At 45.4% G+C, this 16,230-nt stretch overlaps 1 protein-coding gene across 5 annotated transcripts in view; it reads right to left on the bottom strand.

Moving 5' to 3' along the window:
* UCKL1 (uridine-cytidine kinase 1 like 1) overlaps positions 1 to 16,230 on the bottom strand; it is a 69,115-nt gene that overhangs the window by 17,390 nt on the left and 35,495 nt on the right. For 4 of the 5 annotated variants that reach the window (XM_068262785.1, XM_068262787.1, XM_068262783.1 and 1 more), the window contains one exon: positions 15,091 to 15,152. In XM_068262785.1, coding sequence (XP_068118886.1) covers positions 15,091 to 15,152 — 62 coding nt within the window. Of the gene's footprint in view, positions 1 to 10,945; positions 10,963 to 15,090; positions 15,153 to 16,230 lie in introns of all 5 variants that reach the window. The other variant, XM_068262784.1, reaches the window with a different exon arrangement.

Below are 16,230 nucleotides of genomic sequence, written 5' to 3' on the forward strand. Positions count from 1 at the left end.
GGAGTGCTTGCTATTCTGTCCGCCCGCTCTGCTCCTGTTACTACTCTAATTCCCTATAAACTAAACAAGCCTCGCCAACAGCTTTTTCACATTGGCACTGTAGCAAGGGCTTATGGGAGCTCAGTCTGGGCAGGAGGAGGAGATTTCAGAGGCAGAGTGGACTGAATTTACACACAGGCAAGCTGATAGCACCTCCATCCCCCAGCCTGTGACAATGTGACAAACAGAGCATGGCTGCCCTCATTGTATCACAGGAATAAATAATCATAAACTGTTGAATCGGTTTGTCGCTAGATATGCTGTGTAAACTGTCTAAACTTTAGATAAGATATATAGACAAGTTACTTATTATAGTTAGTTTTTCATCTCGGATCCGCTTTAAAGCGGACTTGAACTCAGAACTTCCTCTCTGCTCTAAAAGATATGCAACAGCAAAATAACCTTTACAGAAAAACATTTCATTGTTACAGCTGATACAAATCCTGAAATAAATCTGAACTGTTTCTACTTCCTGCTTTCCTGGAAGCAGACATATTGTTAACATCCTGTGCTTTCAAATGAGATGATCTGCCTTATCTGCCGTGGCAGTCATGTGACATGGGGAAGAGATCAAATTACAACTTGTGATTAGTAACAGATGAGGGAGAATTAGACAGGCTAAACTCTCTAAAGACATACAGGGTGCATTTCTCTATGTTTTCCTTCTGTCCTGTGCAAGAGTTCAGGTCCACTTTAAAGGACAACTGAAGTGAGAAGAATATGTAGCCTGAAATATTTATTTCCTTTTAAACAATGCCAGTTGCGTGGCTGCCTTGCTGGTCTATATGGCTGCAGTGTCTGAATCAATCATGTCAGAATAATGTCAGAAACACCTGATCTACTGCATGCTTGTTCATGGTCTATGGCTAAAAGTATTAGCGGCAGAGGATCAGCAGGACAGCCAGGCAACTGGTATTGCTTAAAAGGAAATAAATATGGCAGCCTCCATATCCCTCACTACAGTTGTCCTTTAACCACTTGCCGACTGCGCACTCATACCGCGCGTCGGCAAAGTGGCAGCTGCAGGACCAGCGACGCAGATCTGCGTCGCCGGCTGCAGGCTAATTAATCAGGAAGCAGCCGCTCGCGCGAGCGGCTGCTTCCTGTCAATTCACGGCTGGGGGCTCCGTGAATAGCCTGCGGGCCGCCGATCGCGGCTCGCAGGCTAAATGTAAACACAAGCGGAAATAATCCGCTTTGTTAACATTGTACGGCGCTGCTGCGCAGCAGCGCCGTAAGGCAGATCGGCGATCCCCGGCCAATCAGCGGCCGGGGATCGCCGCCATGTGACAGGGGACAGCCTGTCACTGGCTGCACAGGACGGATAGCGTCCTGTGCAGCCCAGATTGCTAGAGGGGAAAGGTATGAGAGGGAGGGGGGGAATTTCGCCGCGGAGGGGGGCTTTGAGGTGCCCCCCCCCCCCCCGCAACACCCAGGCAAGGCAGGAGCGATCAGACCCCCCCAGCACATCATCCCCCTAGTGGGGAAAAAAGGGGGGCGATCTGGTCGCTCTGCCTGCACCCTGATCTGTGCTGGGGGCTGCACAGCCCACCCAGCACAGATCAGCTAAAACAGCGCTGGTCCTTAAGGGGGGGGTAAAGGGTGGGTCCTCAAGTGGTTAAAGTGACTCTGAAGTCATTCTGGGTGAGGTAAACTCAGCGTAGAATTGGAAACTGTATAATGAAAGGATACCTACAGAAAAAAAAATTGTATGGTGAAAATTTGAGCAGCTATTGACATTGGCTTGAATAGTCAAAGGGAATGCATTTCCTCCCGACACTGAGCATACTTTCTCCTGACACCGGCCACAATTAAGTCATTTTAGAATCATACGGTATATAAAATTAAGATTAATGATTACCCCAGCTTACGTGTAGTTTTAAAGCTATAAAGTCATTTTAGACACAAATGTTTTCCTAGATCTGTGCACAGCTTCTCTTTATCTGTCTACAAGTTCCTCCATTAGCTGATATCTGTAAAATACCTGGCCAGGAAACCAGACACTAGCTACTTCCTGCACCACAGACTGCCTGTGCTATCACCTGCAAACCTCTCAGAGAGTTTAGTCCTAACCCCGCCCCCTTTCTTACTAAACAGTGGAGAGGATGCTATGCAGGCAGCTGCACCAGACTCTAGTGCTTCCAGACATCTGATTGAAATATCAAGACTGAAATTTTACCTGCAGAAGCTTCATCTGAGCACTCTTAATTACTGGGCTATTAAATTATATTTTGGCTCAATGGTTGGAGACAGGTGGAGTTCCGTACATCTGTGAGCCAATCACAGAGTTCAGGAAGCGCTACACTGAAAAAAAGGCTCTGGTTCTTAAACAGAAACTCCCACCAAGAATTGAACTTTATCGCAATCAGTAGCTGATACCCCCTTTTGCATGAGAAATCTATTCCTTTTCACAAACAGACCATCAGGGGGCGCTGTATGACTGATATTGTGGTGAAACCCCTCCCACAAGAAACAAGAAAAGTACGTACTCTTGGCAGTTTCCTGTCGTACTCTTGCTGCATTGTGGGAAATAGCTGTTTAACCACTTGAGGACCTAGGGCTTTCTACCCCTTAAGGACCGGACACTTTTTTTCCATTCAGACCACTGCAGCTTTCACGATTTATTGCTCGCTCATACAACCTACCACCTAAATGAATTTTGGCTCCTTTTCTTGTCACTAATAAAGCTTTCTTTTGGTGCTATTTGATTGCTCCTGCGATTTTTACTTTTTATTATATTCATCAAAAAAGACATACATTTTGGAAAAAAAATGATTTTTTAAATTTCTGTGCTGACATTTTTCAAATAAAGTAAAATTTCTGTATACATGCAGCGCGAAAAATGTGGACAAACATGTTTTTGATTAAAAAAAACCCCATTCAGTGTATATTTATTGGTTTGGGTAAAAGTTATAGCGTTTACAAACTATGGTGCAAAAAGTGAATTTTCTCATTTTCAAGCATCTATGACTTTTCTGACCCCCTGTCATGTTTCATGAGGGGCTAGAATTCCAGGATAGTATAAATACCCCCCAAATTACCCCATTTTGGAAAGAAGACATCCCAAAGTATTCACTGAGAGGCATAGTGAGTTCATAGAAGATATTATTTTTTGTCACAAGTAAGCGGAAAATGACACTTTGTGAGAAAAAAAAAAAAAAGTTTCCATTTCTTGTAACTTGCGACAAAAAAAAAAAAGGAAATCTGCCACGGACTCACCATGCCCCTCTCTGAATACCTTGAAGGGTCTACTTTCCAAAATGGGGTCATTTGTGGGGTGTGTTTACTGTCCTGACATTTTGGGGGGTGCTAAATTGTAAGCACCCCTGTAAAGCCTAAAGGTGCTCATTGGACTTTGGACCCCTTAGCGCAGTTAGGCTGCAAAAAAGTGCCACACATGTGGTATTGCCGTACTCAGGAGAAGTAGTATAATGTGTTTTGGGGTGTATTTTTACACATACCCATGCTGGGTGGGAGAAATATCTCTGTAAATGACAATTTGTTAATTTTTTTTACACACAATTGTCCATTTACAGAGATCTTTCTCCCACTCAGCATGGGTATGTGTAAAAATACACCACAAAACACATTATACTACTTCTCCTGAGTACGGCGATACCACATGTGTGGCACTTTTTTGCACCCTAACTGCGCTAAAGGGCCCAAAGTCCAATGAGTACCTTTAGGATTTCACAGGTCATTTTGAGAAATTTCGTTTCAAGACTACTCCTCACGGTTTAGGGCCCCTAAAATGCCAGGGCAGTATAGGAACCCTACAAATGACCCCATTTTAGAAAGAAGACACCCCAAGGTATTCCGTTAGGAGTATGGTGAGTTCATAGAAGATTTTATTTTTTGTCAAAAGTTAGCGGAAAATGACACTTTGTGAAAAAACACAATTAAAATCAATTTACGCTAACTTGTGACAAAAAATAAAATCTTCTATGAACTCGCCATACTACTAACGGAATACCTTGGGGTGTCTTCTTTCTAAAATGGGGTCATTTGTGGGGTTCCTATACTGCCCTGGCATTTTAGGGGCCCTAAACCGTGAGGAGTAGTCATGAAACGAAATTTCTCAAAATGACCTGTGAAATCCTAAAGGTACTCATTGGACTTTGGGCCCTTTAGCGCAGTTAGGGTGCAAAAAAGTGCCACACATGTGGTATCGCCATACTCGGGAGAAGTAGTACAATGTGTTTTGGGGTGTATTTTTACACATACCCATGCTGGGGGGGAGAAATACCTCTGTAAATGGACAATTGTGTGTAAAAAAAACAAAAGATTGTCATTTACAGAAGTATTTCTCCCACCCAGCATGGGTATGTGTAAAAATACACCCCAAAACACATTATACTACTTCTCCCGAGTACGGCGATACCACATGTGTGGCACTTTTTTGCACCCTAACTGCACTAAGGGGCCCAAAGTCCAATGAGTACCTTTAGGATTTCACAGGTCATTTTTGTTTCAAGACTACTCCTCACGGTTTAGGGCCCCTAAAATGCCAGGGCAGTATAGGAACCCCACTAATGACCCCATTTTAGAAAGAAGACACCCCAAGGTATTCCGTTAGGAGTATGGTGAGTTCATAGAAGTTTTTATTTTTTTGTCACAAGTTAGCGGAAATTGATTTTAATTGTTTTTTTTCACAAAGTGTCATTTTCCGCTAACTTGTGACAAAAAATAAAATCTTCTATGAACTCACCATACTCCGTACGGAATACCTTTGGGTGTCTTCTTTCTAGAATGGGGTCATTTGTGGGGTTCCTATACTGCCCTGGCATTTTAGGGGCCCTAAACCGTGAGGAGTAGTCTTGAAACCAAATGTCGCAAAATGACCTGCGAAATCCTAAAGGTACTCATTGGACTTTGGGCCCCTTAGCGTACTTAGGGTGTAAAAAAAGTGCCACACATGTGGTACCGCCGTACTCAGGAGAAGTAGTATAATGCGTTTTGGGGTGTATTTTTACACATACCCATGCTAAGTGGGAGAAATATCTCTGTAAATGACAATTGTTTGATTTTTTTACACACAATTGTCCATTTACATAGAAATTTCTCCCACCCAGCATGGGTATGTGTAAAAATACACCCCAAAACACATTATACTACTTTTCCTGAGTACGGCGGTACCACATGTGACACTTTTTTGCAGCCTAGGTGCGCTAAGGGGCCCAACGTCCTATTCACAGGTCATTTTGAGGCATTTGTTTTCTAGACTACTCCTCGCGGTTTAGGGCCCCTAAAATGCAAGGGCAGTATAGGAACCCCACAAGTGACCCCATTTTAGAAAGAAGACACCCCAAGGTATTCCGTTAGGTGTATGGCGAGTTCATAGAAGATTTTATTTTTTGTCACAAGTTAGTGAAAAATGACACTTTGTGAAAAAAACCCAATAAAAATCAATTTCCGCTAACTTTTGACAAAAAATAAAATCTTCTATGAACTCGTCATACACCTAACAGAATACCGTGGGGTGTCTTTTTTTCTAAAATGGGGTCACTTGTGGGGTTCCTATACCGCCCTGGCATTTTACAGGCCCAAAACCGTGAGTAGTCTGGAAACCAAATGTCTCAAAATGACTGTTCAGGGGTATAAGCATCTGCAAATTTTGATGACAGGTGGTCTATGAGGGGGCGAATTTTGTGGAACCGGTCATAAGCAGGGTGGCCTTTTAGATGACAGGTTGTATTGGGCCTGATCTGATGGATAGGAGTGCTAGGGGGGTGACAGGAGGTGATTGATGGGTGTCTCAGGGGGTGGTTAGAGGGGAAAATAGATGCAATCAATGCACTGGGGAGGTGATCGGAAGGGGGTCTGAGGGGGATCTGAGGGTTTGGCCGAGTGATCAGGAGCCCACACGGGGCAAATTGGGGCCTGATCTGATGGGTAGGTGTGCTAGGGGGTGACAGGAGGTGATTGATGGGTGTCTCAAGGTGTGATTAGAGGGGGGAATAGATGCAAGCAATGCACTGGTGAGGTGATCAGGGCTGGGGTCTGAGGGCATTCTGAGGGTGTGGGCGGGTGATTGAGTGCCCTAGGGGCAGATAGGGGTCTAATCTGATAGGTAGCAGTGACAGGGGGTGATTGATGGGTAATTAGTGGGTGTTTAGGGTAGAGAACAGATGTAAACACTGCACTTGGGAGGTGATCGGACGTCGGATCTGCGGGCGATCTATTGGTGTGGGTGGGTGATCAGATTGCCCGCAAGGGGCAGGTTAGGGGCTGATTGATGGGTGGCAGTGACAGCGGGTGATTGATGGGTGGCAGTGACAGGGGGTGATTGATGGGTGATTGACAGGTAATCAGTGGGTTATTACAGGGGAGAACAGATGTAAATATTGCACTGGCGAATTGATAAGGGGGGGTCTGAGGGCAATCTGAGCGTGTAGGCGGGCGATTGGGTGCCCGCAAGGGGCAGATTAGGGTCTGATCTGATGGGTAACAGTGACAGGTGGTGATAGGGGGTGATTGATGGGTGATTGATGGGTAATTAGTGGGTGTTTAGAGGAGAGAATAGATGGAAACACTGCGCTTGGGTGGTGATCTGATGTCGGATCTGCGGGCGATCTATTGGTGTGGGTGGGTGATCAGTGCAGGTTAGGGGCTGATTGTTGGGTGGCAGTGACAGGGGGTGATTGATGGGTGATAGGTGATTGGCAGGTGATTGACAGGTGATCAGTGGGTTATTACAGGGAAGGCCAGATGTAATTAATGCACTGGCGAATTGATAAGGGGACGGGGTCTGAGGGCAATCTGAGCGTGTGGGCGGGTGATTGGGTGCCCGCAAGGGGCAGATTAGGGTCTGATCTGATAGGTAACAGTGACGGTTGGTGATAGGGGGTGATTGATGGGTGGGTGTTTAGAGAAGATAACAGATGTAAACAATACATTTGGGCGGTAATCTGACGGCGGGTTTGCGGGCGATCTAATGGTGTGGGTGGGTGATCAGATTGCCCGCAAGGGGCAGGTTAGGGGCTGATTGATGGGTGGCAGTGACAGGGGGTGACAGGGGGTGATTGATGGGTGATAGGTGATTGGCAGGTGATTGATAGGTGATCAGTGGGTTATTACAGGGAAGAACAGATGTAATTAATGCACTGGTGAATTGATAAGGGGGGTCAGAGGGCAATCTGAGCGTGTGGGCGGGTGATTGGGTGCCCGCAAGGGGCAGATTAGGGTCTGATCTGATAGGTAAAAGTGACAGGTGGTGATAGGGGGTGATTGATGGGTGATTGATGGGTAATTAGTGGGTGTTTAGAGGAGAGAATAGATGTAAACAATGGATTTGGGAGGTGATCTGATGTCGGATCTGCGGGCGATCTATTGGTGTAGGGGGGTGATCAGATTGCCCGCAAGGGGCAGGTTAGGGGCTGATTGATGGGTGGCAGTGACAGGGGGTGATTGACGGGTGATTGACAGGTGATCAGGGGGGATAGATGCATACAGTACATGGGGGGGGGTCTGGGGGGGGGGGTCTGGGGAGAATCTGAGGGGTGGGGGGGTGATCAGGAGGGAGCGGGGGGCAGGGGGGGGGGATAAAAAAAAAATAGCGTTGACAGATAGTGACAGGGAGTGATTGATGGGTGATTAGGGGGGTGATTGGGTGCAAACAGGGGTCTGGGGGGTGGGCAGGGGGGGGGGTCTGATGGGTGCTGTGGGCGATCTGGGGCAGGGGGGGGGGGAATCAGTGCGCTTGGTGCAGACTAGGGTGGCTGCAGCCTGCCCTGGTGGTCCCTCGGACATTGGGACCACCAGGGCAGGAGGCAGCCTGTATCAGTGTTCTCCCCAGGCTCTTTTAGCCGGGTGCTCCACCCGGCTAGTTTTGATGAGCACCCGGCTGTCATTAGCTCACCTCCTCCTATTCTGTAAGCATAATTGCTTACGGAAGCCCTGGCCCTGCATTCTCTCATCTCACCCACCCGGCTACTTTCTCATGCCACCCGGCTACTATTTCATGCCACCCGGCTGGAAAAAATTTCTGGGGAGAACACTGCTGTATAATACACTTTGTAAACATTACAAAGTGTATTATACACTTTGTATGCGGCGATCGTCGGGTTAACATCCCGCCGGCGCTACCGTATGGCCGGCGGGATGTTGCGGCGGGTGAGCGGCGCCAGGCGGAGGATCGCGTCACGGATGACGCGATCGCTCCGCCCATGCCCATACAAGGACCGCCGCATTTTGTCAATACGGCGGTCCTTGCGGCGTCCACTTCCCGGCCGCCAATTGTATATACGGCGGTCGGGAAGTGGTTAAGGCTGTTTCCAACTGCCAAAAACCATGCAGCAGCTACATCACCTGCCAACAGTAAAAATGTTCACTGGAGTTCCTCTTTAATGGAGCCAGAGCCTGCCGTCCCCGGTAGGTTAATCAAGCAAGTAACCTGTAACTGAAGGACACGCAGGGCAAACAGTCTCTCAAAGCAAAAACAATCCAGTATTATAAATGCAGCTCTCAACAGATATGCAATATACCTGCTTTACCATATTAGCCCAGTTTTAAGATACTAGCGTCTCTCTTTTAGTGTTTTCAGCCAACATAAACTCCTGGCTAGGTGTCCTCACACTGTGTAGTGAAGTGCAAGTAATCATAGTGATCCCATAAAGCAGGGCAGAGAAAAGACAGGCATGAATTTGAACGAAAGTGGGGAACATTTTGGAAGCTTTTGTTTCTGAAGCAAACATCGGCACACACTGCAGTTAATTTACTATCAGTACAGGCAGAGTAACAGCTTATACTGTACATACTCGAGGTAGCAGAGATCAGCACACTGCAGCTAGTTACTATAAGTACAGACACAGAGCAACAGCTTATACTGTACAAACTGGAGGCAGCAGAGATCAGTACACACTGCAGCTAGTTTACTATCAGTACATACACAGAGTAACAGCTTATACTGTACATACTGGAGGCAGCAGAGAACAGCACACACTACGGCTAGTTTTCTATCAGTACAGACACAGAGTAATGTTGGGAATACACGGCTCGATTCTGAGCCATTTAGATGGCTCAATAGATAATTTCCGACACGTCCGATCTCCCGCCCGATCGTTTCGTCGCTCGATTCTGCATTAAGGACAACACAAAAAGATAAGGAAAATGAGCGGAACATAAGAGAATCGCCTGCGGGATCGAGCGGGGATTCAATCGAGCGGGAGAATCGAGCGGCAAAATCGAGTAGTGTATGCCCAGCATCACAGCTTATACTGGAGGCAGCGGAGATCAGCACACACTTCTACTAGGTTACTATCAGTATAGGTACAGAGTAACAGCTTATACTGTACATACTGGAGGCAGCAGAGATCAGCACACACTGCTACTAGGTTACTTTCAGTATAGGCACAGAGTAACAGCTTATACTGTACATACTGGAGGCAGCAGAGATCAGCACACACTCCTACTAGGTTACTATCAGTACAGACACAGAGTAACAGCTTATACTGTACATACTAGAGGTAGCAGAAATCAGCACACACTGCAGCTAGTTTACTATCAGTACAGGCACAGAGTAAAGGCTTCTACTGTACATAATGGAGGTATCAGCACACACTTCTGCTACTTTACTATCAGTTCAGGCAGAGTAACGGCTTATACTGTACATACTGGAGGTAGCAGGGATCAGCACACACGGCTGCTAGTTTACTATCAGTACAGGCACAGAGTAACAGCTTGTACTGTACATAATGGAAGTAGCAGAGATCAGCACACACTGCAGCTAGTTTACTATCAGTACATACACAGAGTAACAGCTTATACTGTACATACTGGAGGCAGCAGAGATCAGCACACACTGCTGCTAGTTGACTATCAGTACAGGCAGAGTAACAGCTTACACTGTACATACTGGAGGTAGCAGAGATCAGCACACACTTTTGCTAGTTTACTATCAGTACACGCAGAGTAACGACTTATACTGTGCATACTGGAGGTAGCAGGGATAAGCACACACGGCTGCTAGTTTACTATCAGTACAGGCACAGAGTAACAGCTGATACTGTACATACTGGAGGTAGCAGGGATCAGCACACAATGCAGCTAGTTTACTATCAGTACAGGCACAGAGTAGCAGCTTATACTGTACACATCGGAGGTAGCAGGGGTTAGCACATACTGCAGCTAGTTTACTATTAGTAAACTAAGAGGAGGAATCCAAAGTGACAATCGCTGTATACTATGTCACAGCATGCCACAGACTAAGAGGAGGAACCAACAGCGATAATCGCTGTATACTGTCACAGCAAGCCAAAAATTGAGAGGAGTAATCAGTTTCGACAATCGCTGTACACTATCTCACAGCAAGCCACAGATTGAGAGGAGGAATCCACAGTGACAATTGCTGTACACTATGTCACAGCAAGCCACAGATTAAGGGGTGGAATCCACAGTGACAATCTCTGCACACCATGTCACAGCAAGCCACAGATTGAGAGGAAGAATCCACAGTGACAAATTGCTGGATAGTATGTCACAGCATGCTACAGACTGTGAGGAGTATAAATGAACGGTAAACCTAAAACAAATGTCCATAGACTGCTTAACTATTATACCTCTATCCCACCTCAACCCCCAAGACTCAGCCCTTTTCATGTCCCCCATTTCCCTTTGCTTTGACAATGCCTGTATGTATCTTAGTCATGCCAACAAAGCTATTCATTTGATTTTGGAGAGCAAGAGGGGGGGGAGAAAGATAGCAATCAAGTTTGTGTGGTTACTATTGGTGTGCAGATGGCGTAAAAAAAGGACCCAGCGTAGAAAAACGATACACGGAGAGGTTGACAGCTACATTATTAGAAAGATTCTCAGAATGACAGAATGTTTCCACAGGAAGAGGTGACCGGCCACAGCAAGCAGCACCCAGCAAGCAGATACAGAGATACAGAGCGAGATGCATCCTTACCTGACACTGATCTCCCTCTGCAGCAGTGGGGCAGACACACAGACATGATGAGACCACGGACAGACACAGAGCTCACCTATGGAAATCACACTGCACAAACACCTTATCGACTATGATCTATGGTCAGCGACTTCTGGGAAACCCTGACTCCGTATGAGTCAGTCGTGTCATATAAAATGTGCTGCCAAAGTTTACACAACCTCTGGGTGGTCCGGAGGCTTCCCAGAATCTCATACAGCCCATTATTCCAGTGCCTGGCGTGGCCACACTCCCGCTGTGTATGAGCGCATCCGGACTGGGCATGTGCGAGGGAGCTCCGAAACATGCTGAGTAGAACAAAGCTGCTTCTTTTACTGGGCATGCTCGGACTTTACTCGCACATGCCCAGTACGGATGCACTCGTACACAACAAGAGTGTGGCCAGAAGAAGCCTGTTAAAAAAGCTTTTGTCAAATAGGTTTAGAGCATAAATGCCAAACTCTGGCCCGTGGGTCAAATCTAGCCCTCACAGCCATCACATTTGGCACTCAGGTGGTTTCCTCATTTTGCATAATGTTTGGCCCACTCTAGACCACCAGGGAAGCTATACTGGAGAGTAAGTCCGAGATCACCAGGAAAGCCATACAGTATGGGGAAGGGGACAGCACTAGATACCAGGGAAATATACAGGAGTGGGAGGGGGCCACTAGACACCAGGAAACTGTATAGAGAAGGGAGGACCACTAAACATCAGGGATTTATATGGATGAGGGAGGACCTCTAAACATCAGGGAACTGTATAGGGTATGGAGGGGGCTATTAGACACCAGGGAACTTTATAAGGGATAGAGGTGGCCACTAGACATCATTCAGGCCAGCCTGCGACTTGGTCGCAGAGCTCAATTTTGGCCCCCTTTGTATTTGAGTTTGACACCCCTGGTTTAAATGGACCCAGCACTGGGGCGGTGGGCTTTAAGAAAGCCCACAGGCTTCCCACTACTGGGGTATTTAATTGTTAGCATTTTTTAGGTAAAAGAGGCGCCTTGGTGTATAATAAAAGCATTTAAGAACAGTTTAAAATCGACAAAAAAATTGAGGTAGCTTGCATTAGAGACAAAAAATGTTTGTATACACAAAAGATTTTATTAGTGGTAGCACAGGCAACGCGTTTCACAGGTCTGAGCCGCTTCCTCAGGCCAATATCAGCGCCTACATTTACACATAGGAAACTCCTCAATATACTAGTACGTTAGCGTTATATACATACACATACAAATATAGTATCAAAATATTATTATTATTATTGCATTATGCAATTTAATTCGTAAGCTGTTTCTATATTTCAAGCATTAAATCTCAGTAAATGCTTCTTTGCATGAATTATAGGTCATAGACATTAATATTAAATATCAATTATATATGTTTATACTAGATATTAGGGGTATTTGCACTTCTTTCAATGGGTAAGGTTACCGGTATTTGTGCGCAATAGGTACATAAATAAATAAATAATTGGTACTCAAAAACATGCATATTTGTTGCCTATATGAATAAGTAAAATTACCTCAATAAAACACATATCTCACTATAGTAAGATATGTGTTTTATGGTATTCTTTGAGGTAATTTTACTTATTCATATAGGCAACAAATATGCATGTTTTTGAGTACCAATTATTTATTTATGTACCTATTGCGCACAAATAACGGTAACCTTACCCATTGAAAGAAGTGCAAATACCCCTAATATCTAGTATAAACATATATAATTGATATTTAATATTAATATCTATGACCTATAATTCATGCAAAGAAGCAGTTACTTAGATTTAATGCTTGAAATATAGAAACAGCTTACAAATTAAATTGCGTAATGCAATAATAATAATAATAATATTTTCATACTATATTTGTATGTGTATGTATATAACGCTAACGTACTAGTATATTGAGGAGTTTCCTATGTGTAAATGTAGGCGCTGATATTGGCCTGAGGAAGCGGCTCAGACCCGTGAAACGCGTTGCCTGTGCTACCACTAATAAAATCTTTTGTTTATACAAAGATTTTTCGTCTCTGAGGTAAGCTACCTCAATCTTTTGTCGATTTTAAACTGTTCTTAAATGCTTTTATTATACACCAGGGCGCCTCTTTTACCTAAAAAGTGCATTCCATACCCCCATACGCCACCCGTTTGAGATCTGGAGATCTGTTTCCTTTCTTTTCCCAAAGAGAGCGACCGTATCCAGATCCCCGGTGACCTCCCCACGTGGAGTCGGGTTCATTGTCTCCACCTGCTTCCTGTGGTCGGTTGCCCCTCTGCAACCCACCTTTGTGGAGTAGTTTTACTTTTACACTCACCATTTTACCTTGACGTACTGCACCATTGGGCTCCCTTTTTGTCTCCTGTGCCTCGACACCCACACCCCACCTAATTGTTAGCATGTCCCTGACCCTCTCTAGGGAAAGCCCCCATCCCCGCTTCTAATGAGGAGTGATAGAAAAGATGTCCGCAATGCTATGCAGTCATCTGTAAAGGAGTCCACAAATTGCGATGCAAGCGCTCCTCATCACTCTCCTCCCTGCATCGACCAATCCACCAGGACACAAAACTAAATAAAACCAAAGAAACGGACCAACACCAAGGAAAAAAAAACAAAAACGCTTCAATTTATTCCCAATGTATCGACAAATAACGCCCACGAAGGAAATTACATTTGTATAGAAGTAATCTGCTGAAGATTTAGTTCCGTATTTATAGCTGAATCATTAAATACCAGCAAATGCTAGAAGCAGCAATTACTGGAACAATAGCAGTAATATATAAGCAGCAGCCACGTAAGCTGCCAACTGTGTGATACAGCTTCTCTTCACTGCCACAGACAACTGTCAGTATGCTGTTTCGAATGTAGTTCTGAAGCGAGAGGGATATGGAGGCTGCCATATTTATTTCCTTTTAAGTAATACCAGTTGCCTGATTATACAGCTGATCCTCTGCCTCTAATACTTTTAGCCATAGACCCTGAACATGCATGCAGCAGATCAGGTGTTTCTGACATTATTGTCAGATCTGACAAGATTAGCTGCCTGCTTGTTTCTGGTGTTATTCAGCCACTACTGCAGCCAAATAGATCAGCAGGACTGCCAGGCAACTAGTATTATTTAGAAGGAAATAAATATGGCAGCCTTCATAGTCTACTCACTTCAGTTGTCCTTTAAGCCTTTATCGACTTATCTGTCAATTAGTTGGGAATCGATTGTAACAATTTCTCCTCAGTGCTGGTCAATTTGAGCGTCGATTGTAAATGAGGACTTCCCATCCGTAAGGCCCATACTCACCTCGCGATTTTTCCAACGATTTTCCAGACGACTGGTGATTTTTAAGCTACAAGCGGTCATTTCCATGATCTTGCAACGTGGGTACAGGCTCAGTCACGAGAATGACGTTTAGCGTCGCCCGGCAATAACGACCGTCATGGCAGATCGGTTCTTTAAGCTCCCGATGACTCCTGTGCAAAGTACCGCAATCTCTTGCAGTATCGATCGCACCCGTTGTTTGCCGACGCATGACGTCGTGCATGCTCGCCGGCAGGAAGATGGTTCGGTGAGTGCTCGTTGTCAGGGAGACGTCGCTGGATCCATCTTCCTCCATCGCTAGGTGACTATTCAGCTTTAAACAAGTATCCAGCTGGATGCGGAAATGAGAGCCCACATGTATACAGAGATTACACTAGCCTCTCCTGAGTGGGGGGAGATGGCCCTAAGCGTCTCAAGGCGCAATTAGCCCTAATTGGAGGTCACATGATCTGGTGAGTGGTGGTGGCTATTCCCTATCCAGGACATAACTGCTGGAGCGTTATATTACTATTTGTGGACTTATAGCTCTGGCTTAGAGACACAATGTTGTGTAGCGCTACCTTCTAGTATTGATGTCTTAAAAGCAATTGATTGGCTGAGTAGCGCCAATCCTCAAAATAGTTGTTTAACTCACAGTTTTAGGTTAGCTGTGTTGGGCTGAGTTTTGGCGACTTTGTGAAATGGTGATTTTAAGCAGCACGGTTTCTCATATTATAATAAAAATATGCACTTGTCTCCTTATGGTAAAACTCAAGTATAACACTGATACATACTTACATACCTACATGTATAGGGACCTACTTGTCACTTACCTCTTCCAGCTGGCTGTGAACATGCTGGACAATCAGATCGATGGCCACTGTGTTTCCACTCCCTGGAGGAAACAGAAGGGACAGGCCATGTTACAACACAGCTAATACTGTAGTGTAGACTAAAGCTAGCCATACACTGATAGATTTCCACCAGGTGCGGCAAAACAATCAAATCCTCTCTGATCAGGGTCTGATCAGAGAGAGATCGATATCTAACACACACTGCACATTAATTTTAAAGTAATCAAACTGCAGCATGCAATATCTGATGCGGTGTAAAACCATGGGCTGTCGATCTACTTCTGCTCCTGCCCTGCCACTGATCTGCGGAAATATTCTGTCCTGCCCAAGCAAAAGTTTCGCTGATTTTCCGCCAAAATAGAGTGAAATTACAAATGATCGAACACATCGGAGTGTTGATTTCCTGCAAACCTGATCGTTGATCAAATCTGCCAGAGTTGAGAAATCGATAAGTGCAGGGCTACCTTAAAGAGTACCTGTAACGACTTATAGCGGAACATAAAATATTATTCAGGGTAACCATGATTGCATTAATTTTCCTGGTTTCAGCATCAGAAATGTAATCCCACCTTCCCAGTGATGTTTTGCCAAGGAAATTATATCACACATTCTACTGCCCCAGAGCACTCTGGGAGATCAACTGATGTTCCTTAACATTGGAAAATAAAAAAATAAATGAAAAATTATCCAGTGTGTCCTCTTAGGCTTCTTGCACACAGGGACGTTACAGGCGCACGTTAGTACAGCCTGTAACACTCCCCCAACGCACAGCAATGTAACACAAGTGGGCTGTTCACACTGCCCACGTTGCGTTACATTGTAACGCAGCAAAGTGCTGCATGCTGTGCGTTCTACGCGGCTAAGCCGTGTTAGACTGTTTGCACATGCTCAGTCATGTTGGGGAGGAGGGGAGAGCGGCCGGGCACATGGCTAATTAATATTCACTGCACTCAGTGACGTGCAGTGTTTACTTCCTGGAGCGGCAGCTTTGTGCGGCGATTGGCCGGGCGGGACAACGTGATGCCGCCTGCGTCCAAGAGTACGCATCACGGACGCCAGAGTGAGCTGCACAACGCGGCTCACTCCGATGTCCACACCAGAGAGCACCAGGCGTTGCGT

This window comes from Hyperolius riggenbachi, chromosome 12, assembly GCF_040937935.1.
Source record: "Hyperolius riggenbachi isolate aHypRig1 chromosome 12, aHypRig1.pri, whole genome shotgun sequence".
Classification (NCBI taxonomy): Eukaryota; Metazoa; Chordata; class Amphibia; order Anura; family Hyperoliidae; genus Hyperolius; species Hyperolius riggenbachi.